This window comes from Musca vetustissima, unplaced genomic scaffold (genome assembly GCF_032173495.1).
Source record: "Musca vetustissima isolate MV318-11 ecotype Yass unplaced genomic scaffold, APGP_CSIRO_Mvet_v1 utg44681, whole genome shotgun sequence".
NCBI classification, from domain to species: Eukaryota; Metazoa; Arthropoda; class Insecta; order Diptera; family Muscidae; genus Musca; species Musca vetustissima.
Window position 1 is genome coordinate 1,027 of NW_026883223.1, and position 19,444 is coordinate 20,470.

General features: G+C 33.1%; 1 protein-coding gene across 1 annotated transcript; it reads right to left on the reverse strand.

Moving 5' to 3' along the window:
* Positions 1-405: 405 nt before the first annotated feature.
* On the reverse strand, positions 406-18,681 carry LOC133330077 (mucin-2-like). Its single transcript, XM_061538545.1, has 5 exons — positions 18,636-18,681; positions 7,411-7,554; positions 6,459-7,350; positions 5,782-6,322; positions 406-1,477 (listed from the first exon to the last, which is right to left on the reverse strand). The coding sequence occupies exons 1-5, from the start codon at positions 18,679-18,681 to the stop codon at positions 416-418; spliced, it is 2,685 nt and encodes an 894-aa protein (XP_061394529.1). The 3' UTR covers positions 406-415.
* Positions 18,682-19,444: the final 763 nt, after the last annotated feature.

The window sequence follows — 19,444 nt, forward strand, 5'->3', positions numbered from 1 at the left end:
TACGTTTGGAAGTCAATTCACAATAATGAATTTTGACAGCATACATCTGGATGAACAGATGTATAACAGAATCAGCTGATATACAGCTGTTCCTGCTGGATAACTTTATAAATAGCAAGGTCTATTAATGAGGACATCCAGGGAGACCAGCTGCATCCCAAATTTGCTGTCAAAATCCATTATTTCATTATGAAAACGTAAACAAAGTCCAATTTTTTGACATTAGACTTGAGAATTAACAGCTTATATTCGCTAGCTGGGTGACCTGATTAATAGGCCTTGGTAAATTCCCTATGAAATTGACATTTGAAATCGAGTGTGGTTTCCGTAAATATAAACACGCTTTAATATATATAGGTATCGATAACTCCAACCAACTTCTGTTTGTTTTCTGCCCAATTTTTGTTTTCGACATTTAACCTAAATATGCAAATGGATTATAGGCAGGTGGGAAATAACCAGGGAATGGATTAGCTGTTGGCTGAACCGGCACCGATGTCGTTACATATGTTGTCTGGACCGTGGGTACCACATGTGTCGAATAGAGCGTGGTGTATGCCGTCTTTGCACCGAATGTCAATTTCAATACCTTACTTTCCGTTTGTGTAACAACGGTTTGTTGTACGACAGGTGATGTGATAGTTTGGAATTGTTGCAACTGAGGCAATAGGAATGGATTAGGCAATGATGTTGGTGGCAGTATTGGTGCCGGTACTGTTGTGGTGTCCACAACATATTCGGTCTTCTCTACAACACCCTTAGCCTTGGACAAGGTGCGATAGAATGTTGATGGTCCATTTGTAATGGGTACAACATATGAATCCCATATAGTTTCCAATTTAATGACCGGTCGGGAATTTGTAATGATATTGGGGAAAAGATTTTGTGGATCTGTCGAAAGAGTTGGCAATATGGCGGCGGAGGTTTTATTACCATGTCCCAAAACATCCAAATGATCCAGGTGGTGTTTATGTCCCGATTCATGGCTAGATTCTTGATTGTTATTCTCATCACCGAATTCCAAATCTAAATTAATTTCCGAACCCGCTTCATCCAGATTGCCAACAAAATCTTGGAAACCATGGAAATCTTTAGTTTCCATATCGGGAGAAGTGGTCTTGACCACGGTTATTAAGCTTGTCATATCTATGGTTTGGACCAAGGTGTGATATGAGGTTAGATTATGCAGCTCATTGATAACCGGTAGAATTTGTGTCTTAAGCTTTTGATTGACGACACTGAAGGATTCGGTTACTGTTTCCAAATAGGGGGTGTACGAGTCGTTGTTAACATAAATGGGGGCCAAGGTTATAACACTACCCATTAGTAGGCCGCTGCTGGGTTTCTCGCTTGCCGCCAAAATATTCTCGGTTAAGGGTTCATCATCATTGCGCGGCTCAATTGATGGTTCACTTGTTAGGAACTTTTCAATGGTTGAGGTTACCGTAATATAGCGGGTCTTTTTCAGAACGCCAGCCTGGAAAGGGAATGAAAGAAGGGAAATATTTTGATTAGAAAATATAGAAATGTCATAAGTGGTAGAGAAAATTGATTTTTTTAAAAAAATTAAAACAAATTATTGTGTAATAACGCCTATAAATATCACTAAATGTCTCCATGTGATCTATCCTAATAACATACTTATTATTGGTAGCAAGGCCTATTAAAAAGGTCATCCATGATGCAAATAACAGCTGTTTCTAAGATTCATGTCAAAAATGTTGACGTTTTCATAATTTAAAGTCAATTCACAATAACAGCAACTTGAAAAGCAGCTGATTCACAACTGATCCAATATCTATTAATAATGTTACAAAAGTCAAATGTTTTTTTCTCAAGTGAAATGTCAAAAATTTGGACTTTGTTTACGTTTTCATACTGAAGGTCAATTCACAATAATGGATTTTGACATCAAACTTGAGAAGCAGCTGATATGCATCTAATTCTCCTGAATGACATTATTAATAAATGTCGACGTTTTCTTAATTTAAAATCAATTCACAATAACAGCAACTTTAAAAGCAGCTGATTTACAATTGACCCAAAATCTATTATTAATGTCACCCAGCAAGCGAAAGTCAGCTGTTTTTTCTCAAGTCTAATGTCAAAAAATTGTACTTTGGTTTAGGTTTTCATAATGAAGGTCAATTCACAATATTGGTTTTTGACAGCAAACTTGAGAAACAGCTGATGGACATCAGCTGGTCTTCATGGATGACCTTATTAAATGGCCTTGAACTGATCTTTCTGGTTGACCTCATTAATAGGCCTTGATTGGGGAATATTTTAGCACTAATCCACTAAAATGAAGTTCTCGGGGAGATTTGGTTCAATTTGAAAAAAAATACCCAAAAAATGACAGACAAAAAAAAATTATATTTTATATAGCTACAGATTTCTGGTGGTCGGTGACTTATAGTGAAATTTAGTGTAGAATATTTTTTCCATTGACACCTTTCTCCTAAAATGAAATAGAGATGGAGATATAGGCCAAAAATTGAACTACGCCAAAAATAACGTAAAATGGTATTATTTCTTATATAACAGAATTTACAGTGATATTATCTTGAGTTATGTTTTATTTACAGTATTCCTTTGTTCAGTGGCCCATAGTGAAATTTTACGCAGAACTTATTTTCTATTGACATCATCCCCCTAAAATGAAATATAGAGGGCGTTCTCGGCGCATTTATACAATACTCAAAAATTGTCATAAATAACGTCCTTTATTATATATTTTGGTAGTGGATATTTCTCTATATGTATTATATCTTCTGATATTTTTTATTCGCTGACCTATAGTGAAATTTTATGTAGAATATTTTTTCCATTGACATAATCCCCCTAAAATGAAATATAGGGGGAGATATTGGTCTAAAATGGAAATGCTTAGAAATAACCGAAAATGTATTATTTTTATATACGAACATTTTCTGTGACATTTTCTTGATATACATAGTTCATCTACAGTTTTTATTTGCTCACTGACCCATGGTGAAATTTTCCGTAGAATAATTTTTTCATTGACATAAACTTCCTAAAATGCAATATAGAGGGCGTTCTCTACACATTTATACAATACACAGAAACGACTTAAAATTACGCACTTTATAATACATTATTGTATTGGATATTTCTTATATGTGTTATATCTCCTGATATCTTTTATTCGTTGACCTATAGTAAAATTTTATGTAGAATATTTTTTCCATTGACATAATCCTCCTAGAATTAAATATAGCGGGAGATATTGGTCTAAAATGGAAATACTCAAAAATAGCCTGAAAAATGTGTTATTTTTTGTATACAAAACTTTTTTGTGATATATATTTTATCTACAGTTTTCATTTGTTCAGTGACCCATGGTGAAATTTTCCGTAGAATAAATTGTTCATTGGCATCAACTTCCTAAAATGTAATGTAGAGGGCGTTCTCTACACATTTATACAATACGCAGAAATAGCATAAAATTACGTCCTTTATTATACATTATGGTAGTGGATATTTCTCTTTATGTATGAGATCTCCTCATATCTTTTATTCGGTGACCTATAGTGAAATTTTATGTAGAATATTTTTTCCATTGACATAATCAACCTAAAATTAAATATAGCGGGAGATTTTGGCCTAAAATGGAAATACTCCAAAATAAGCGATTTTCTTTTTATTTTTTTATATACGAAACATTTCTGTGACATTTTCATGATATATATTTCATCTACAGTTTTTACTTGTTCAGTAACCCATAGTGAAATTTTCCGCCGAATATTTCTCTCATTTACATCATCCCCCTAAAATGAAATATAGATGGCGTTCTAGACACATTTATACAATACGCAAAAATGGTCATAAATTACGTCCTTTATTATATATTTTGGTAGTGGATATTTCTCTGCATGTATTATATCTCCTGATATCATTTATTCGCTGAAATTTTATGTAGAATATTTTTCCCATTGACATAATCCCCCTAAAAGTAAATATAGAGGGAGATTTGGCTCTAAAATGGAAATACTCAAAAATAGCCTGAAAAATTTATTATTTTTTATATAGGCAAATTTTCTGTGACATTTTCTTGATATATATTTCATCTACAGTTTTCATTTGTTCAGTGACCCATGGTGAAATTTTCTGTAGAACATATTTTCTATTGACGTCATCCCCCTAAAATGAAATATAGAGGGCGTTCTCTACACATTTATACAATACACAGAAACGACTTAAAATTACGCACTTTATAATACATTATTGTATTGGATATTTCTTATATGTGTTATATCTCCTGATATCTTTTATTCGTTGACCTATAGTAAAATTTTATGTAGAATATTTTTTCCATTGACATAATCCTCCTAGAATTAAATATAGCGGGAGATATTGGTCTAAAATGGAAATACTCAAAAATAGCCTGAAAAATTTATTATTTTTTATATAGGCAAATTTTCTGTGACATTTTCTTGATATATATTTCATCTACAGTTTTCATTTGTTCAGTGACCCATGGTGAAATTTTCTGTAGAACATATTTTCTATTGACGTCATCCCCCTAAAATGAAATATAGAGGGCGTTCTCTACACATTTATACAATACACAGAAATGACCTAAAATTACGTCCTTTATTATACATTTTGTTAGTGGATATTTCACTGTATGTATTATATCTGCTGATATCATTTATTCGTTGACCTATAGTGAAATTTTATGTAGAATATTTTTTCCATTGACATAATCTCCCTAAAACTGAATATAGGGGGAGATATTGGTCTCAAATGGAAATACTCAAAAATAGCCTGAAAAATATATTATTTTTTACATACGTAAATTTTCTGTGACATTTTCTTGATGTACATATTTCATCTACAGTTTTCACTTGTTTAGTGACCCATGGTGAAATTTTCCGTAGAACATATTTTCTATTGACAACATCCCCCAAAAATGAAATATAGAGGGCGTTCTCTACACATTTAAGCAATACGTAGAAATGACCTAAATTACGTCAAAAAATTATACATTTTGATAGTGGATTTTTCTCTATATGTATTATATCTCCTGATATGTTTTCTTCGGTGACCTATAGGGAAATTTTATGTAGAATATTTTTTCCATTGACATAATCCCAGTAAAATTAAGTATAGGGAAAGATATTGGTCAAAAATGGAAATACTCAAAAAATGGCCGAAAAATGTATTATTTTTTATATACGCAAATTTTCTGTGACATTTTCTTGATAAATATTGCATCTACAGTTTTTACTTGTTCGGTGATCTATAGTGAGATTTTCCATAGAATAATTTATTCATTGACATCATCCCCCAAAAATGAAATATAGAGGGCGTTCTCTACACATTTTTACAATACGCAAAACTGACATAAAACTACGTCCTTTATTGTACATTTTGTTAGTGGATATTTCTCTATATGTCTTATATCTCCTGATATCTTTTATTCGGTGACCTATAGTGAAATTTTCCGTAGAACATATTTTCTATTGACATCATCCCCCAAAAATGAAATATAGACGGCGTTCTCGACACATTTATACAATACGCAGAAATTTCCGTATTTTATTACGTATTCATAATTTATAGTCAATTCACAATAACAGCAAACTTGAGAAACAGCTGGTTTATAGCTGATCCAATTTCTCTATGTGATCTACCCTATTAAAATTGTGGTTACATGAAGTTCACACGAGACAAATTTTCTTCTACTGCTGTTAATCAATTTCAATTCGATATCTTTTTACAAAAATTGAAATAATTTCCAAATTACAACCTTACCTGAAAAATAAAAGGCTTCTTAATGGTGGCAATCTCATAATAGGTATCCTTAAAATCGGCGGGTGTTGAAATCTCCACATTTATTGTTTCGGTAAAATATTTTTGTTTCCCCTCCTGATCGATATTATTGAGAACGGCACCATTTTGTGAACCTTCAAAATCCAAATCACTTTGATTGTATATTCCATTTCCGTTGAGGAAATTATTATTTTGGAAATTATCGGCTAGAGCCGGTTCCGGATACACCGATGAGACATTGGCCAAGCCCAATGGTCCATTTACCTCTACATTTGGTTTACGTATTGAAACACGCGGTTTCGGTGACGTTTTGTATTGCCAACGACCGGGGGTGCGATTCAATTTCGTAATATGTAAATTATTGTTACTTTCTAAATCGGGATTGGAAATTTGTAGTTTGGGTTTAAATGCTCGTTTAACGGTGGCCTCGGTGGTGGTTGTTGTGGTGCCGCTGCTGCTGTATCTGGGTTTTGTTGTGCTCGACGATGAAGACGAAGATGATGAATGTTTGTTTTTGTTTTTCCTAAAATGAAAAAAAAATCCCCCAATAAAGAAGAAAGATGAGAAAAGAGAGAAAGCAAAAAAAAAGTTTTAATTACATAATATTTTGGAATTTGTTAACCAAAACAAAACATGATCAAAACAAAATAAATTATTACCTTTTGGGCTTGTTACGCGAACTCGATGATGATGACGATGACTTAACAATGACAACATCTTCTTGGGGCTGTGGTGTGGTTGTAGTAGTGCTGGTTGTACGATGTGACCCCTTTTTACCGCTTTTTCTTGAACTTGAGCTAGAAGATCCGCTGCTGCTGCGATGACTTGGTGCCTTAGAACTAGCCGTCACTTTGGGATGCTGAACCGGAGCAGCTGTCTTCAGAACTTGCAGGGTCGATGATGATCGAATTTTATGTTTTTTATTTTTATGCGAACGACTGGATGAAGCCACTGTGGAAGCTGTTACTCTGGTGGCCAAAACACTACTGGTGGAGGCAGTATTCTTTTCGGGTGTAACAACAACGGCTGGGCGGGAATTTTTATTGTTTGGTCTCAAACTAACCACACGATAATTTTCTTCAACATATTGTGGTGGTTGTCGTGAAAGTAAATCATATTCCGGATCGTGGACAACATTATCGATTATTATGGAAGGTGTTGTGGAGGGAGAAGACGACGAAGAAGATGACGCTGCTGATTTTTGTGTTACACTTTTGGGCAACTGAACTGGTTTGGCTTTTGATGTGGCGGTATTTGTTGTTGTTGCTGCTGGCTCTTGTGCAGTAACCTGTGATGCCGGTACATTAGCGGCTGTCGTAGTTGTTGTTGTTGTCGTCAATGCTGTAGTAGTCGATGTTTTCACTTCCGTAACTTTTGGTTTCGTTGTACTTTCTTCGTGATGGCCGGTCGAGGTTGTTGTTGTCGTCGAAGAGGGTTTCAGTTTGGTAGGACTAATAGTCGATTCATCGGCTTCTTTCGGAGCCACAGTTTCCAAGGGTGTAGTTTTAATCAATATGGGTTCTTCGGTTGTCACGGGTGGCGGAGGTGGACCTAAGAGAGAGAGAACTGGTTTAGTATTTTGTTTTATTTAAGTTATTAAAAAGTAAAGGGACTTACTATTTGGTGTCGGTGGTGGGGCACTTTGTGGCGAAAATACCATAACCGTATTACCAATTGTGGTGGTGAAGTCCAAAAATCCATAAATGGTTTGAGTGAGTAAAGGGACTCCATCGGATGTTGACAAATCCACTTGGGCTGTACGAAACGAAAGAAAATTTTTTTCAAAAAAACACATTTCAAAAGGTTTAAATTTTAACTCAAAAGAGGTTTAATTTGAAAGAAATTAAATAGAATAATGGATCTCATATAAGTATAAAGGAGAATGGCGCCCAAATGCAATGCAAATTAAATAGGCTTATCTGAAATTCTCGTATATGCCTTCCCATTAAGGATTTTAGTTAGGAATAGAAATGTACAAAATGTAAATTAGGGCGCATTCTAAATCAACTCGTGTACTTAAAGGAAAATGACGCCCAAATGCAATGAAAATTCAATATGCATGTCTGAAATTTTCGTATATGATTTCCCCTTAAGGATTTTAGTTTGGAATAGAATGTAAATTAGGGCGCCTATCTAAATCAACTCGTGTACCTAAAGGAGAATGGCGCCCAAATGCAATGAAAATTCAATAGGCATGTCTGAAATTCTCGTATATGTCTTCCCCTTAAGGATCGCAGTCAGGAATAAAAATCTACAAAATGTAATTTAGGGCGCGTTTACACTATGTCATCTAAATCAACTCGTGTACCTAAAGGAGAATGGCGCCCAAACTCAAATTTGTCACTGATATTCCTCTAACAAATTGATAATTAATACATTGTAACTCAAAGAGGCATGCCTGCAAACTTCGTATGTGTCTCCCCCTTAAGGGTTGTAGTCAGCCATAGAAATCTACGCGATGTAAATTATAGATTCTATTGCAGAACCTGCAAGAAAGTTCAACTTTTTACTACGATAACAATTTTTCCATTTACAAAAGGTAAATTGACCTTAAGGTCGCGTTTACACTATACCATCTAAATTAACTCGTGTACCTAAAGGAGAATGGCGCCCAAACTCATAATTTGTCACTGATATTCCTCTAACAAATTGATATTTAATACAGAGGAACTTAAAGAGGCATGATTGTAATTCTCGTATGTGTTTCCCCCCTTAAAGGTTGTAGTCAACAATAGAAATCTAAGAGATTTAAATCATATATTCTGTTGCAGAACCTGCAAGAAAGTTCAACTTTTAACTACGAGAACAATTTTTCAATTTACAAAAGGTAAATTTACCTTAAGGTCGCGTTTACACTATCAACTCGTGTACCTAAAGGAGAATGGCGCCCAAACACAAATTTGTCACAGATATTCCTCTAACAAAATTATACTTAATACAATGACATAAAGAAGAATGGCGCCCAAACACAAATTTTTGCACTGGAATTCCTCTAACAAGTTGATATTTAATAAAGAACAACTCAAAAAGGCATGCCTATAATCCGGATAAAGATGGTAGTATAATTCAATATAGAGATTCACAGTTACATATGGGGGTTAAGCAAGAAATCTAATATATGGTCTAGCCACTTTATAAAATAAAAACAAATATTTTTTTTTCAGGACAAAAATTCGATTTAAAATCATAGAAAATGAAAATATCGTCGGCATACATAAAACGACATTTACATTAGAAATTTTTACTGGGTTGACCTACTTTATGAGGATTTATTTAAAATAACAAAATCCGGTACAATGAAAACGTACTATTACAATGGACAATTTTCGGCTTAGATTAAACAAAACAAACATAAGGTGCGAATATACTATGTCTTTATGTTAATCTACCTTATGACCTTAACTATGCACATGTGTGAACCGTCCTAATAGCACAGTTGTATATGAGGTTCAGAAAGAAATTTGATATATGCCCTAGCCATCACTTTGTGAAATAAAAAATAAATTGAATTTATTCAGCGAAAAAATTCAATTTAAAAGGATTTAAAAAGAAAATATCGTCGGCATAGATAGCAATGTATAATTTCAGGTCCAGATTAAACTATGCAAACCCACTGGGTTAACGAAATTCGGTATAATGTAAACGTACTACAAATAAATATAAGTTGCATTTAGACTATGCCTCCTAAATTGACGTACAAATATTCTAGTTTATTATAGTGGTAAAATCTGCACAATAGTACTGTTTTGTACTATTTTTGTATTTTTTTCCTAGAAAAGTGTTCCATTGCTACGATAACTAATAAAACCATATATTCCATCTATCTATTTATAAGGTCACCCAGCTAGTGAAAGTCAGCTGTTTTTCCCCAAGACTAATATCAAAAATTTGAACTTAGCTTACGTTTTCATAATAATAGATCAATTCACAATAATAGATTTTGACAGCAAACTTGAGAGGCAGCTGATATTCAGCTGGTACCCCTGGATAACCTCATCAATAGACCTTGCTAATAAAATTAATGGAGGAAAATTTACGAAAGTCTGAATAATGGCTTTCTCTTCTCCTTTTACCTGCAAGACAAATTTGCCGTAGCAGGTAAAAGTTAATCTAGACAAAGACATAGAAACCGTAAAGACTCGACAAAATTCATTTTGGCAAAATAGTTAATGAAAAAATATCCAGGGGGAATCAAGGTTAACAGAAGCATGTTAAGAATAAAAACGCCAATACGCGAAAATGTGTGAATAATATGTAAATAAAATTAGAGGCCTGCACTCAAAATATGTATTTTCGTTTTATAAGCTTAAGATATAGCATTAAAAACGTTTAATATTGTTCTCTCTGTTATTATGATATCGTAACAACAGAGGAACAGCCATCTGTTGGAAATTGCTTACGTATCAATTGTCCTATCTTTATACTTTTATGTCTTTGATCTAGAAATTGCTAGGGATAACTAAATCGAAATAAAGACTTCAACAAACGAAAGAGATTTTTTTATAATTTTTGTGAAAAAAAAATAGCAAAGAAACCAAGTAGATATTTGTTTACGTATGTATACGCATTTAATTGTGAGAGGAGTTCACCTTTTTTACCAGCGTGATATAAAAATGTCGAACTGTACTCTCACTTTTAACATACACAGTTAAATATGAGAGTACAGCTCGTCTTCGGACGGCTCCCAAGAAAGACGCATTTAAAGAGTTAATCACGTCTATGGGCTTAAAAATTACAAAATGGCGCTCTTTTAAGTGTCCGCTTAACTTGTCACGTGTTTAATCGAACTAAACTAAAAAATATAAGAAAATCTCAAGGTTGTATTTTAAATTATCTCGATTTAGCATAGAACTTCGAATAAATTGAGATATTGAGTGGATTTAATTTGGTATGGTTAATCGAGGTAAGATTTAGAAATTATCACAATAAAAGCCCTAGCCATGATGCAATAATAAGGTGATGTATCAAAACAAAAACCTTTGTTTTTGTCTCGATCATCTGTCAAATTTTTCCATATAATATTTCACATGGTTGGCAACACTGCACATCGAATTCATGTAGAAATTACCCACTTTGACAGTTAATCAAGACATCAGCTGCTCTAAATGGACTACCTATTCGTTGTGCCATGGCCCTAACTATGCACATGTGTGAACCGTCCTAATCTTCCAGTTTAAAGTGAGCTTCAAGCAGAAATGTCATATGTGGCCTAGCCACTTTATAGGCATCTAAAACTCCTTGTACATTAGAACTTTTTACCGGGTTAACCTACTTTATGAGAATTTATTTGACTTATATGCAAAGGAAATGACAATTGAAACCCACTGGGTTAACGAAATCCGGTTAAATGTAAACGTACTGTAAATCGAGGTATAAAGTACTATATAGTTGTTTAGACTAATTTTAATTAAAATAAATTATTTAATTAAAAGTTCATTGACATTTATTTACATATAATTTTCAATCAATATTTTAATCATTTTTAATAGAAATCGATGTCCATTAAGTAAAAAAAATTATAAAAAAAATATGTTGATTTAATTTATAGTAACATTTATCATATGTTAAAACCAATTTTCAATTCCTGCCATATTTTTGTCACCCAATTATTTGAAGCGTTGCCTTATTGGTACTTTAGGGAGAAGTGATGCATTTTTTGGGTGAAAAATCAGAGTTGCATTTGAAGCTTAGAATTTCAAATAAATTGAGATATTGAGTGGATATATTTTCTATGGTAAACCGAGTTAAATTTCTGTCTATATTTTTTATTTTTTTTTTTCAAACCATAAACATAATTATTTATTTCGCTTCACTTAAAAGCCAAAACCAAATAAATCAAATCAGGTTTTAATGTATTTGTGTGTGTGTTTTTTTTTTGTCATTAAACTGTGAAATTGATCGATGATAACAATTTCAATAATTAGTCTATGAAATACTTGCACAACTGCCGCTTAAGATAGAGATGATAACATCGAAACATTTAGACTATGCATTGAAAATCTCTTTCCGTTACTGATTATTTTCCAATGTCGAAAAAAAGGTGTTGATGTTTTTATTATTATTCATCTAATAAATCACAAAAACAACAAACATGAAAATATAAACAAAATAAAATAAATCATGAAAACAAAACATTAACAGAAAATTAAGGCATTAAACGATAGCAATTAATAACGATTTTGTTTAAAAACGTGATCGCTATTTTGTAGCCATATAAACTTAAGCGGTATGTCGTTCTATTGAATTAATGAATGAATATTAATTTTGTATAAATTAAATTGGATAAAAAAGCCTACAGTATAGCAAGAGTTGTATTATAATTAGAATTTTTAGATAGAGAATTAACATTGATATTAAAAAGTATGTCTGTTCGAAATAACGTCTAGTGTCACATATTTCTTGACCTACTTTTTCATATAGTACACTGTAATACAAATATTGTTTTTACATATTTTTTTTATTAGCAGAATTTTTTATGAGCCATATCGATATTATAAACACATTTTAAAGCCTAGCTTGAGCTAAGATGTTAAATAAGAGTTATTTTTATAGGTGAGCTGAAGCTCAGAGAATGTTGATTAGGGAGTTGCAATAAATGAAGGTATCGTAGGTATTCTCCCGCATACAGTAAACCCCGCTTAAATACCTCAGTGAAAATTTCAAGATTTCTGAGTAATTTCTGTGGAAGGTAATTAAGCGAGCACGGTTAATTACCTCGCTAAGGTAATTACCCGAGGACCCCGGTTAAATACCCAGCAAGGGTAAATATCGGTGTTTTTTCTTTCTTTTTTGCTTGAGATACATGCAGTATTTTTCGGTTAATTGCACATCAAAATTTGCACAAATTTTTGTTCAATTAACCGTGGAAACCAATTAACCGTAGGGTCAATTAACCGAAAAATACTGTATTAACTGGAGCTTTAGTTTGATAGACAAAGATTTATTTCGGGGAGACATTTCGAAAACTTTCAAAACAATAGATTTTATGTGCATGTGTGGCAAGTGCACTAGCAAATGTAAGCAATTTTAAGTGAAGTGGCCAGATTTAAAAAAATACATTGGGTAATTACAGGGGACAGATTTAAAGGTACGGTTACTTTGGGGTATGTTATTTAGGGGCAAATAAATGAAATGGGTAATTAAAAGGGGGTAATTAAACGTGCAATTTTGTAAGGGATTGTACTGAAAATAACTGGGTATTCTGAAATCGGATTAATTAACCGTGGAAGGTAATTAAGCGTGGAGGTAATTAAGCGAGCAATACTGTATATCGAAACTCTGAGGACATCTCCTGAATATATGAAGGCCTCGAAGATCTTCTCCCGTATATATTGAGGCTCTGAGGTCATCTCTCGTATAGATGGAGGCCTCGGAGAACTTCTTCCGTATAGATGGCAGCCTTGGAGGTCTTCTCCCGTATAGATGGCGTCCTCTGAGGTCATCTTCCATATAAATGGAGGCTATTAAGCAATGCCTGATAAAACATCTGTTTTGGGATCTTCTTCCGTTTAAAAAAATTATATATACGATTTTTAAATCCACTCGATTAATACAGAAAAACATCCTAAATGTTTACACATACCTTTGATATTGATCTAAATGACAATCAGCTGATGTTTTTTGCATAAATACTACATTATTAATTTTGTAAAAAAGTATTTGAAGAAAATATTAACAGAATTTAAATGTTCTAAAAGCGATTTGATTTCTAAATCGATATACGAAATCCTAGCTGTTTAGACTAGTATCAAAATGATATAAAGTTGACAGTCAGCTGTTATTTGTTTACGTACACATACAAATTTCACCGGGTTTTCGCAATTCCAAATTGTCAGCTATAGTCATAGTTTTGTTGGAATTTTAACGATTCGATTTTTAAATCGAGGTACAAAATCATAACTGTTTAGACTAGTATAAAAATGATATAAAGTTGACAGTCAGCTGTTATTTGTTTACGTATACATATAAATTTCAACGGGTTTTCATAATTCCAAATTTTCAGCTGCGATCATATTTTGAATTTTAACGTATTTTGAAACTTAAAGCTTTGTCATTCTAGTACTTTAAGGAAAAGGGGTGATTTTTTTGGCGCAAAAGCAGAGTTGTATTTGAAATTATCCCGATTTAGTATAGGATTTCGATTAAATTGAAGTTGTGAATGGATTTAATTTTGTGTGGTAAATTTCGAGGTAAATTCAGCTCGATTTAGAAATTAAATTGACACCTCCATATTGGTGTCCCATATTTCAGCCCTTTAATTAACCTCCCTTCCTCACCAATCCGTCAATAAAGCTTTAGAGATTTATACCAGGATATTTCGGACGTATATATTGCAATATAGGGGGAAACACATACGAGGATTTCAGGCATAGCATATTAGCTTTGCCATTTTACTACTTTTAGGAGAAGCGGTGTAATTGTTGGTCTGTATTTGAAATGATCTCGAGTTGGCATAGGATTTCGAGCCAATCCAGATATTGAGGTTATTTAATTTTGTACTGCAAATCGAGGTAAATTCAGCTCGATTTAGGATTTAAATCCATATTACCCTCATGACATCTCCATGTATGGGACACATTTCAGAGCATATACCTAATTTCACTGCCTCTTTAATCCGATTATAAATTCGGCTTTATGGATTTACGCAGGGTATTTCGGTATATGGAAATAAAAGGGGAAGCACATATAAGGATTGCGCATCGAATTCAATTAGAAATTACGCACTTTGACAGTTAATCGTGTAATCAGCTGCCCTAAATGGACTACCTATTTATTGTACCATGACGTATACATACAATTTTCACCGGGTTTTCATAATTCCAAATTGTCAGCAATAGTCATAGTTTTGTTGGAATTTTGACGATTCGATTTCTAAATCGAGGCACAAAATCCTAACCTTTTATTCTGGTATTGAAATAATATAAAGTTGACAGTCAGCAGTTATTTGTTTACGTATACATACACTTTTCCCAGGGGTTTCGTAACTCCAAATTGTCAGCTGTGGTCATATTTTTGTTAGGCAACTTTTTTGAATTTTGAAACGTAAAGGTTTGGCATTTTGGTACTTTCAAGACAAGTGATGACAAATAATTTTGACACAAAAGCAGGGTTGTATTTGAAAATATTTCGATTTAAAATACGATTTCAAGTAAATTTAGACATTGAGTGGCTTTAATGTTGTGTGTTAAATCGAGGTAAATTCAACTCTGTTTATGAATTAAATCGTGGTAAAGCAGATTACAATGACACCTCCATATTGCTGAGTCATATTACAGTCATTTACTTAAACGGCATTTACATTAGAAATTTTTACCAGGTTAATTTACTTCATATATACAATTTATTTGACATATATACAATGGAATTGACAATTTAAATACACTGTGTTACAATGTAAACGTACTAATAACCTCTCTACCTCGATAATCCGTCAATAAAGCTTTAGATATTTACTCGGGGTATTTCGAAACTGTATATGGGGGAAACACGTTCGAGGATTTCAGGCAGAGGAATATTAAGTTGGCATTGTTTAATGTAAAAGAATAAGAGAGAATCCATCCTTAAAAAAATTCACGCCTATTGGAGGTACTAAAAAACGCGGATATAGGAGGACCCCTGATAAATAATTTTTACAAAATACACACCTACTGGAGATCCTTAAATCCTATTGGAGATCTCTAAATAATAATTAAAAAAAATCCCCAACCATTGGAGATGGTAAAAAAATTATTTTATAAGGTGATGTATCAAAATAAAAACATTTGTTTTTGTCTCGACCATCTGTCAATTTTTTCCTTATAATATTTCACATGGTTGGCAACACTGCACATCGAATTCAAATAGAAATTATCCACTTTGACAGTTAATCGAGGCATCAGCTGCGCTAAATGGACCTACCTATTCATTGTGCCATGACAGTAACCACCAAATACATACATATTATATTGTTATTGATCAACATAGGGATCACTAAATAATATGTGTTGCCAATCTAATAATTCACAATATTTAACAACCACGCCTATTGGAGATTTAAAAAAATATTAAAAAATCCACGCCTATAATAAAATAATAAAAAAATATTTAAAAAAAATTCACTCCTATTAGAGATCATTAAAAAATAAATTAAAAAAAAACCGCGCCTATGGGAGCTCCTCAAACTTAATTCATAAAAAATCCACGCATATGGGAGCTCCTTGAAAACTTCTTAAAAAAATCCACGCCTATGGATATATCGGAGCCCTTCAATAACGAACGAGGATTCAGACAAGGTGGCAGTTTGTCGTGTGGCCGGTTTAACATCTTGCTGGAAAAGGTCATACATGAGGCAAAGGTGAACACCAAAGAGAACGAATTTATATACCTTGGTACCGCCATAAATAAAACTAATAACATCAGGGTTGAAATTCGGAGAAGGATAGTGATGCTTCTACCATGGTCTAAGTAAGCTGTTCACAGTCTACAAGACGCTGATACCACCCGGTATGTTATACGCAAGCAGGTAAGGCAACTCTTGGAGCGTTTGAAAGAAAAATTCTCCGAAGTATCTATGGACCGATCTGCGACGACGCTGAATGTCGCCTGAATGAAATGTATGTATATTCTAGGACATCGACAATGTCAGACATATCGAGCTGCAGCGACTACGTTGGCTAGGTCATGTTGTGAGAATAGATAAAGATGTCCCCCAGCTCAAAAGGTATATAAATGCGAACCAGCTGATGATTCATGCAGAAGGGTAAGGCCAATAATTAAATGGAAAGATCAAGTGGAAAGCATCATCTATGATGCAATAATAAGTAGATGTATCAAAACAAAAACCTTTGTTTTTGTCTCCACCATCTGTCAAATTGTTCCTTATAATATTTCAAATGGTTGGCAACACTGCACATCGAATTCAAATAGAAATTACCCACTTTGACAGTTAATCGAGGTATCAGCTGCCCTAAATGGACTATATATTCCTTGTGCCATGTTGAATACGATATGCAATGTTGCCAACCATGTAAAAAATAAAAAGGAAAAATTCGACAGATGGTCGAGACCACGATGCAATAATAAAGTGATGTATCAAAACAAAAACCTTCGTTTTTGTCTCGACCATCTGTCCAATTTTTCCTTATGATATTTCACATGGTTGGCAACACTGCACATCGAACTCAAGTAGAAATTACCAACTTTGACAGTTAATAAAGACATCAGCTGCGCTAAATGGACTACCTATTCATTGTGCCATGGTCGAGACTTATTATTGTATCATGACAGTAACCATCAAATACATACACATTATATTGTTATTGATCAACATAGGTAGCACTAAATAATATGTGTTGCCAATCTAATAATTCACAATATTTAACATCCACGCCTATTGGGGAAACCATGCCTATAATAAAATAATAAAAAAATATTTTAAAAAATCCACGCCTATTAGGGATCATTAAAAAATGGAAGCTCCTCAAACATAATTCTTAAAAAATCCACACATATGGGAACTCCTTGAAAAAACTCCACGCCTATGAGAACTCCTTAAAATAATTCTTTAAAAATCCAAGCATATTGAAGACCCTTAAAAATAATTTAAAAAAAATCCACGAATATTGGAGATTCGTAAAAATTAGTTAAAATAAATCCGCACCTATTAGACATTCTCAAAAAATTTTAAGTGATTATCTATAATCTTTTGAGTCGTGCTTAATGATCTAAGTTTTGCAATGAAAAGGGAAGCCAGGAGATGAACCTACGTAGCCACCATTATGCGACGCGTTTCGTCGTTGGTTAGGCGGCTCATCAGGCATATTGGGCTATGTGGCTTTACAAAGGTCGTATGTTGATAACTTGTATTTATTCCGCCCTGATGCGAAACTTGCATATGCGAATTAAATTGAAATTTGTCAAAGTTCGGCATTTGTCTTCAATCTAGGAACAGTGCTCAAAAATAATTTTTAAAAAATCCACGCCTATTTGCGTTCTTTAAAAAATAATTTAAAAAATCCACTCTTTGCCTGAAATCTTTGTATGTGTTTCTCCCCTTAGGATTTTAAAAAATCCACTCTTTGCCTCAAATCTTCGTTTGTGTTTCTCCCCTTAGGACCAACATGTCCTTCGCTTTTTCGATTTTTTTTTCTCATATTTAATATATATTGCCTCCACTCTGTGACAAATTATACAACCTATTTAAATCTGATTTATTACCTAATTTAAACCATGGAAAAAATTGCCTAATTATATTTTTTTGTTTTAGTTTTATTTCCGACATCTAAAAACAAAGAGAATGGCACAAAAAATTTGTTTAGGTTTCAGCCTCCTTGTATGAAATGGCCGAGAAAAAAAAAACACAACAATAATAAATGAATTACCTACTACAAAAAGAGATGTGTTGAAATACACGACATGGTCAACTAACAAACATTTTTTCCTAGTATTTGTTGATTTCGGTTTCTGTTTCGGTTAGTTTTTTTTTCGTCTTTAATTAATGTTCAAAATTCAGCTCACAGGGTCGGTCAAATATCAGTTACTTTTAACCCTTAACTTTTAAATTTGGCGTACATTAGAAACCGTAACACCAGAAAAAAATCTACAACAACAATAATAATTTTTTTATGTTGCTAAACAAGAGCAGTTGTTTGGTGATTTCGTTTTTATGCTTCATTATTAATGTTGTTGTTGGTATTGTTCACTTGAAAATGTCAAAAAATGTTTTTGTTTTATATTTTTTTCCTATTATTTTATTTTATTTTTTTTTTTTTTTGGAGTTGGCCCCCGCAAATGTTAGACTTTTAGCATTTGAATCATACAATCCCAAAAAAAATAAAAATAATCTCAATTTAACTTACCATTAACTATTAGAAATATAAAAATTGCTGTTAAGTAATTCTTCATTGTGTTAGAGATGGCGGCGGTGTTGTTGTTGTTGGCGGCGTCGGCGTCGTCGGTGGCGGCGTTGGTGAGCTATTTGCTGCTGCTGTTGATTTTGTTGCGTGGTGATGGTGTTAATGGCGTTATGGATCTATTTCGATCGTCGTTAAATTGTTCGTTATTGTACTCCACTTATTGGCTATTGGGTCCTGTTGTTGTTGTTGCTGCTGTTGTTATTGTTGACGGCTACTTTGTTGTTGTTGTTTAAAACGATTAAATATGATTTAATTTATTGTTTAAAACGAGAGTTCAAATAATTGACTGGTCATTTGTTGTAAAATATTTGCACACATACACAAACGCACACACACACACATACACAGAGATAATTATATTTAGATAAATTGGTAACAAAAAGTAGATCGGTGACTTGGTTTTTAAATGGCTAAGTAGTAATTTAAACAACAATAAAAACAATTAAGATTTATGAAAATTATTAAACAATATCATATTGTTGTTGTTGTTTTTGCTTTCAAATAGCTCTCATATAAGAAACTGATAGACAAAATATCGTTTATATGCAGCTTAAGAAGGGGAAATGGGATTTTACAGAGTGCAACAAAAGAAAAACTAATTAAAGAGGACTAACATGGCATAACTATATAAGGTAATCTCAGGCACTCATATGTTTCAAATTTTTTCATAAATTTGCTTTTGACAACATTCAGCTTTCAAAAATTAAACGAAAATATCTTCCTTAGAAATGTAGTGGCATATTTATTAATAT

Coding starts and splice junctions, on each gene's coding strand:
- LOC133330077 (XM_061538545.1), bottom strand. CDS start 18,681: ATGAAGAATTACTTAACAGCAATTTTTATATTTCTAATAGTTAATG. Junction 7,351..7,410: donor ACCGACACCAAATAGTAAGT/CCCTTTACTTTT, acceptor TCTCTCTCTTAG/GTCCACCTCCGCCACCCGTG. Junction 6,323..6,458: donor TCGCGTAACAAGCCCAAAAG/GTAATAATTTAT, acceptor TTTTCATTTTAG/GAAAAACAAAAACAAACATT.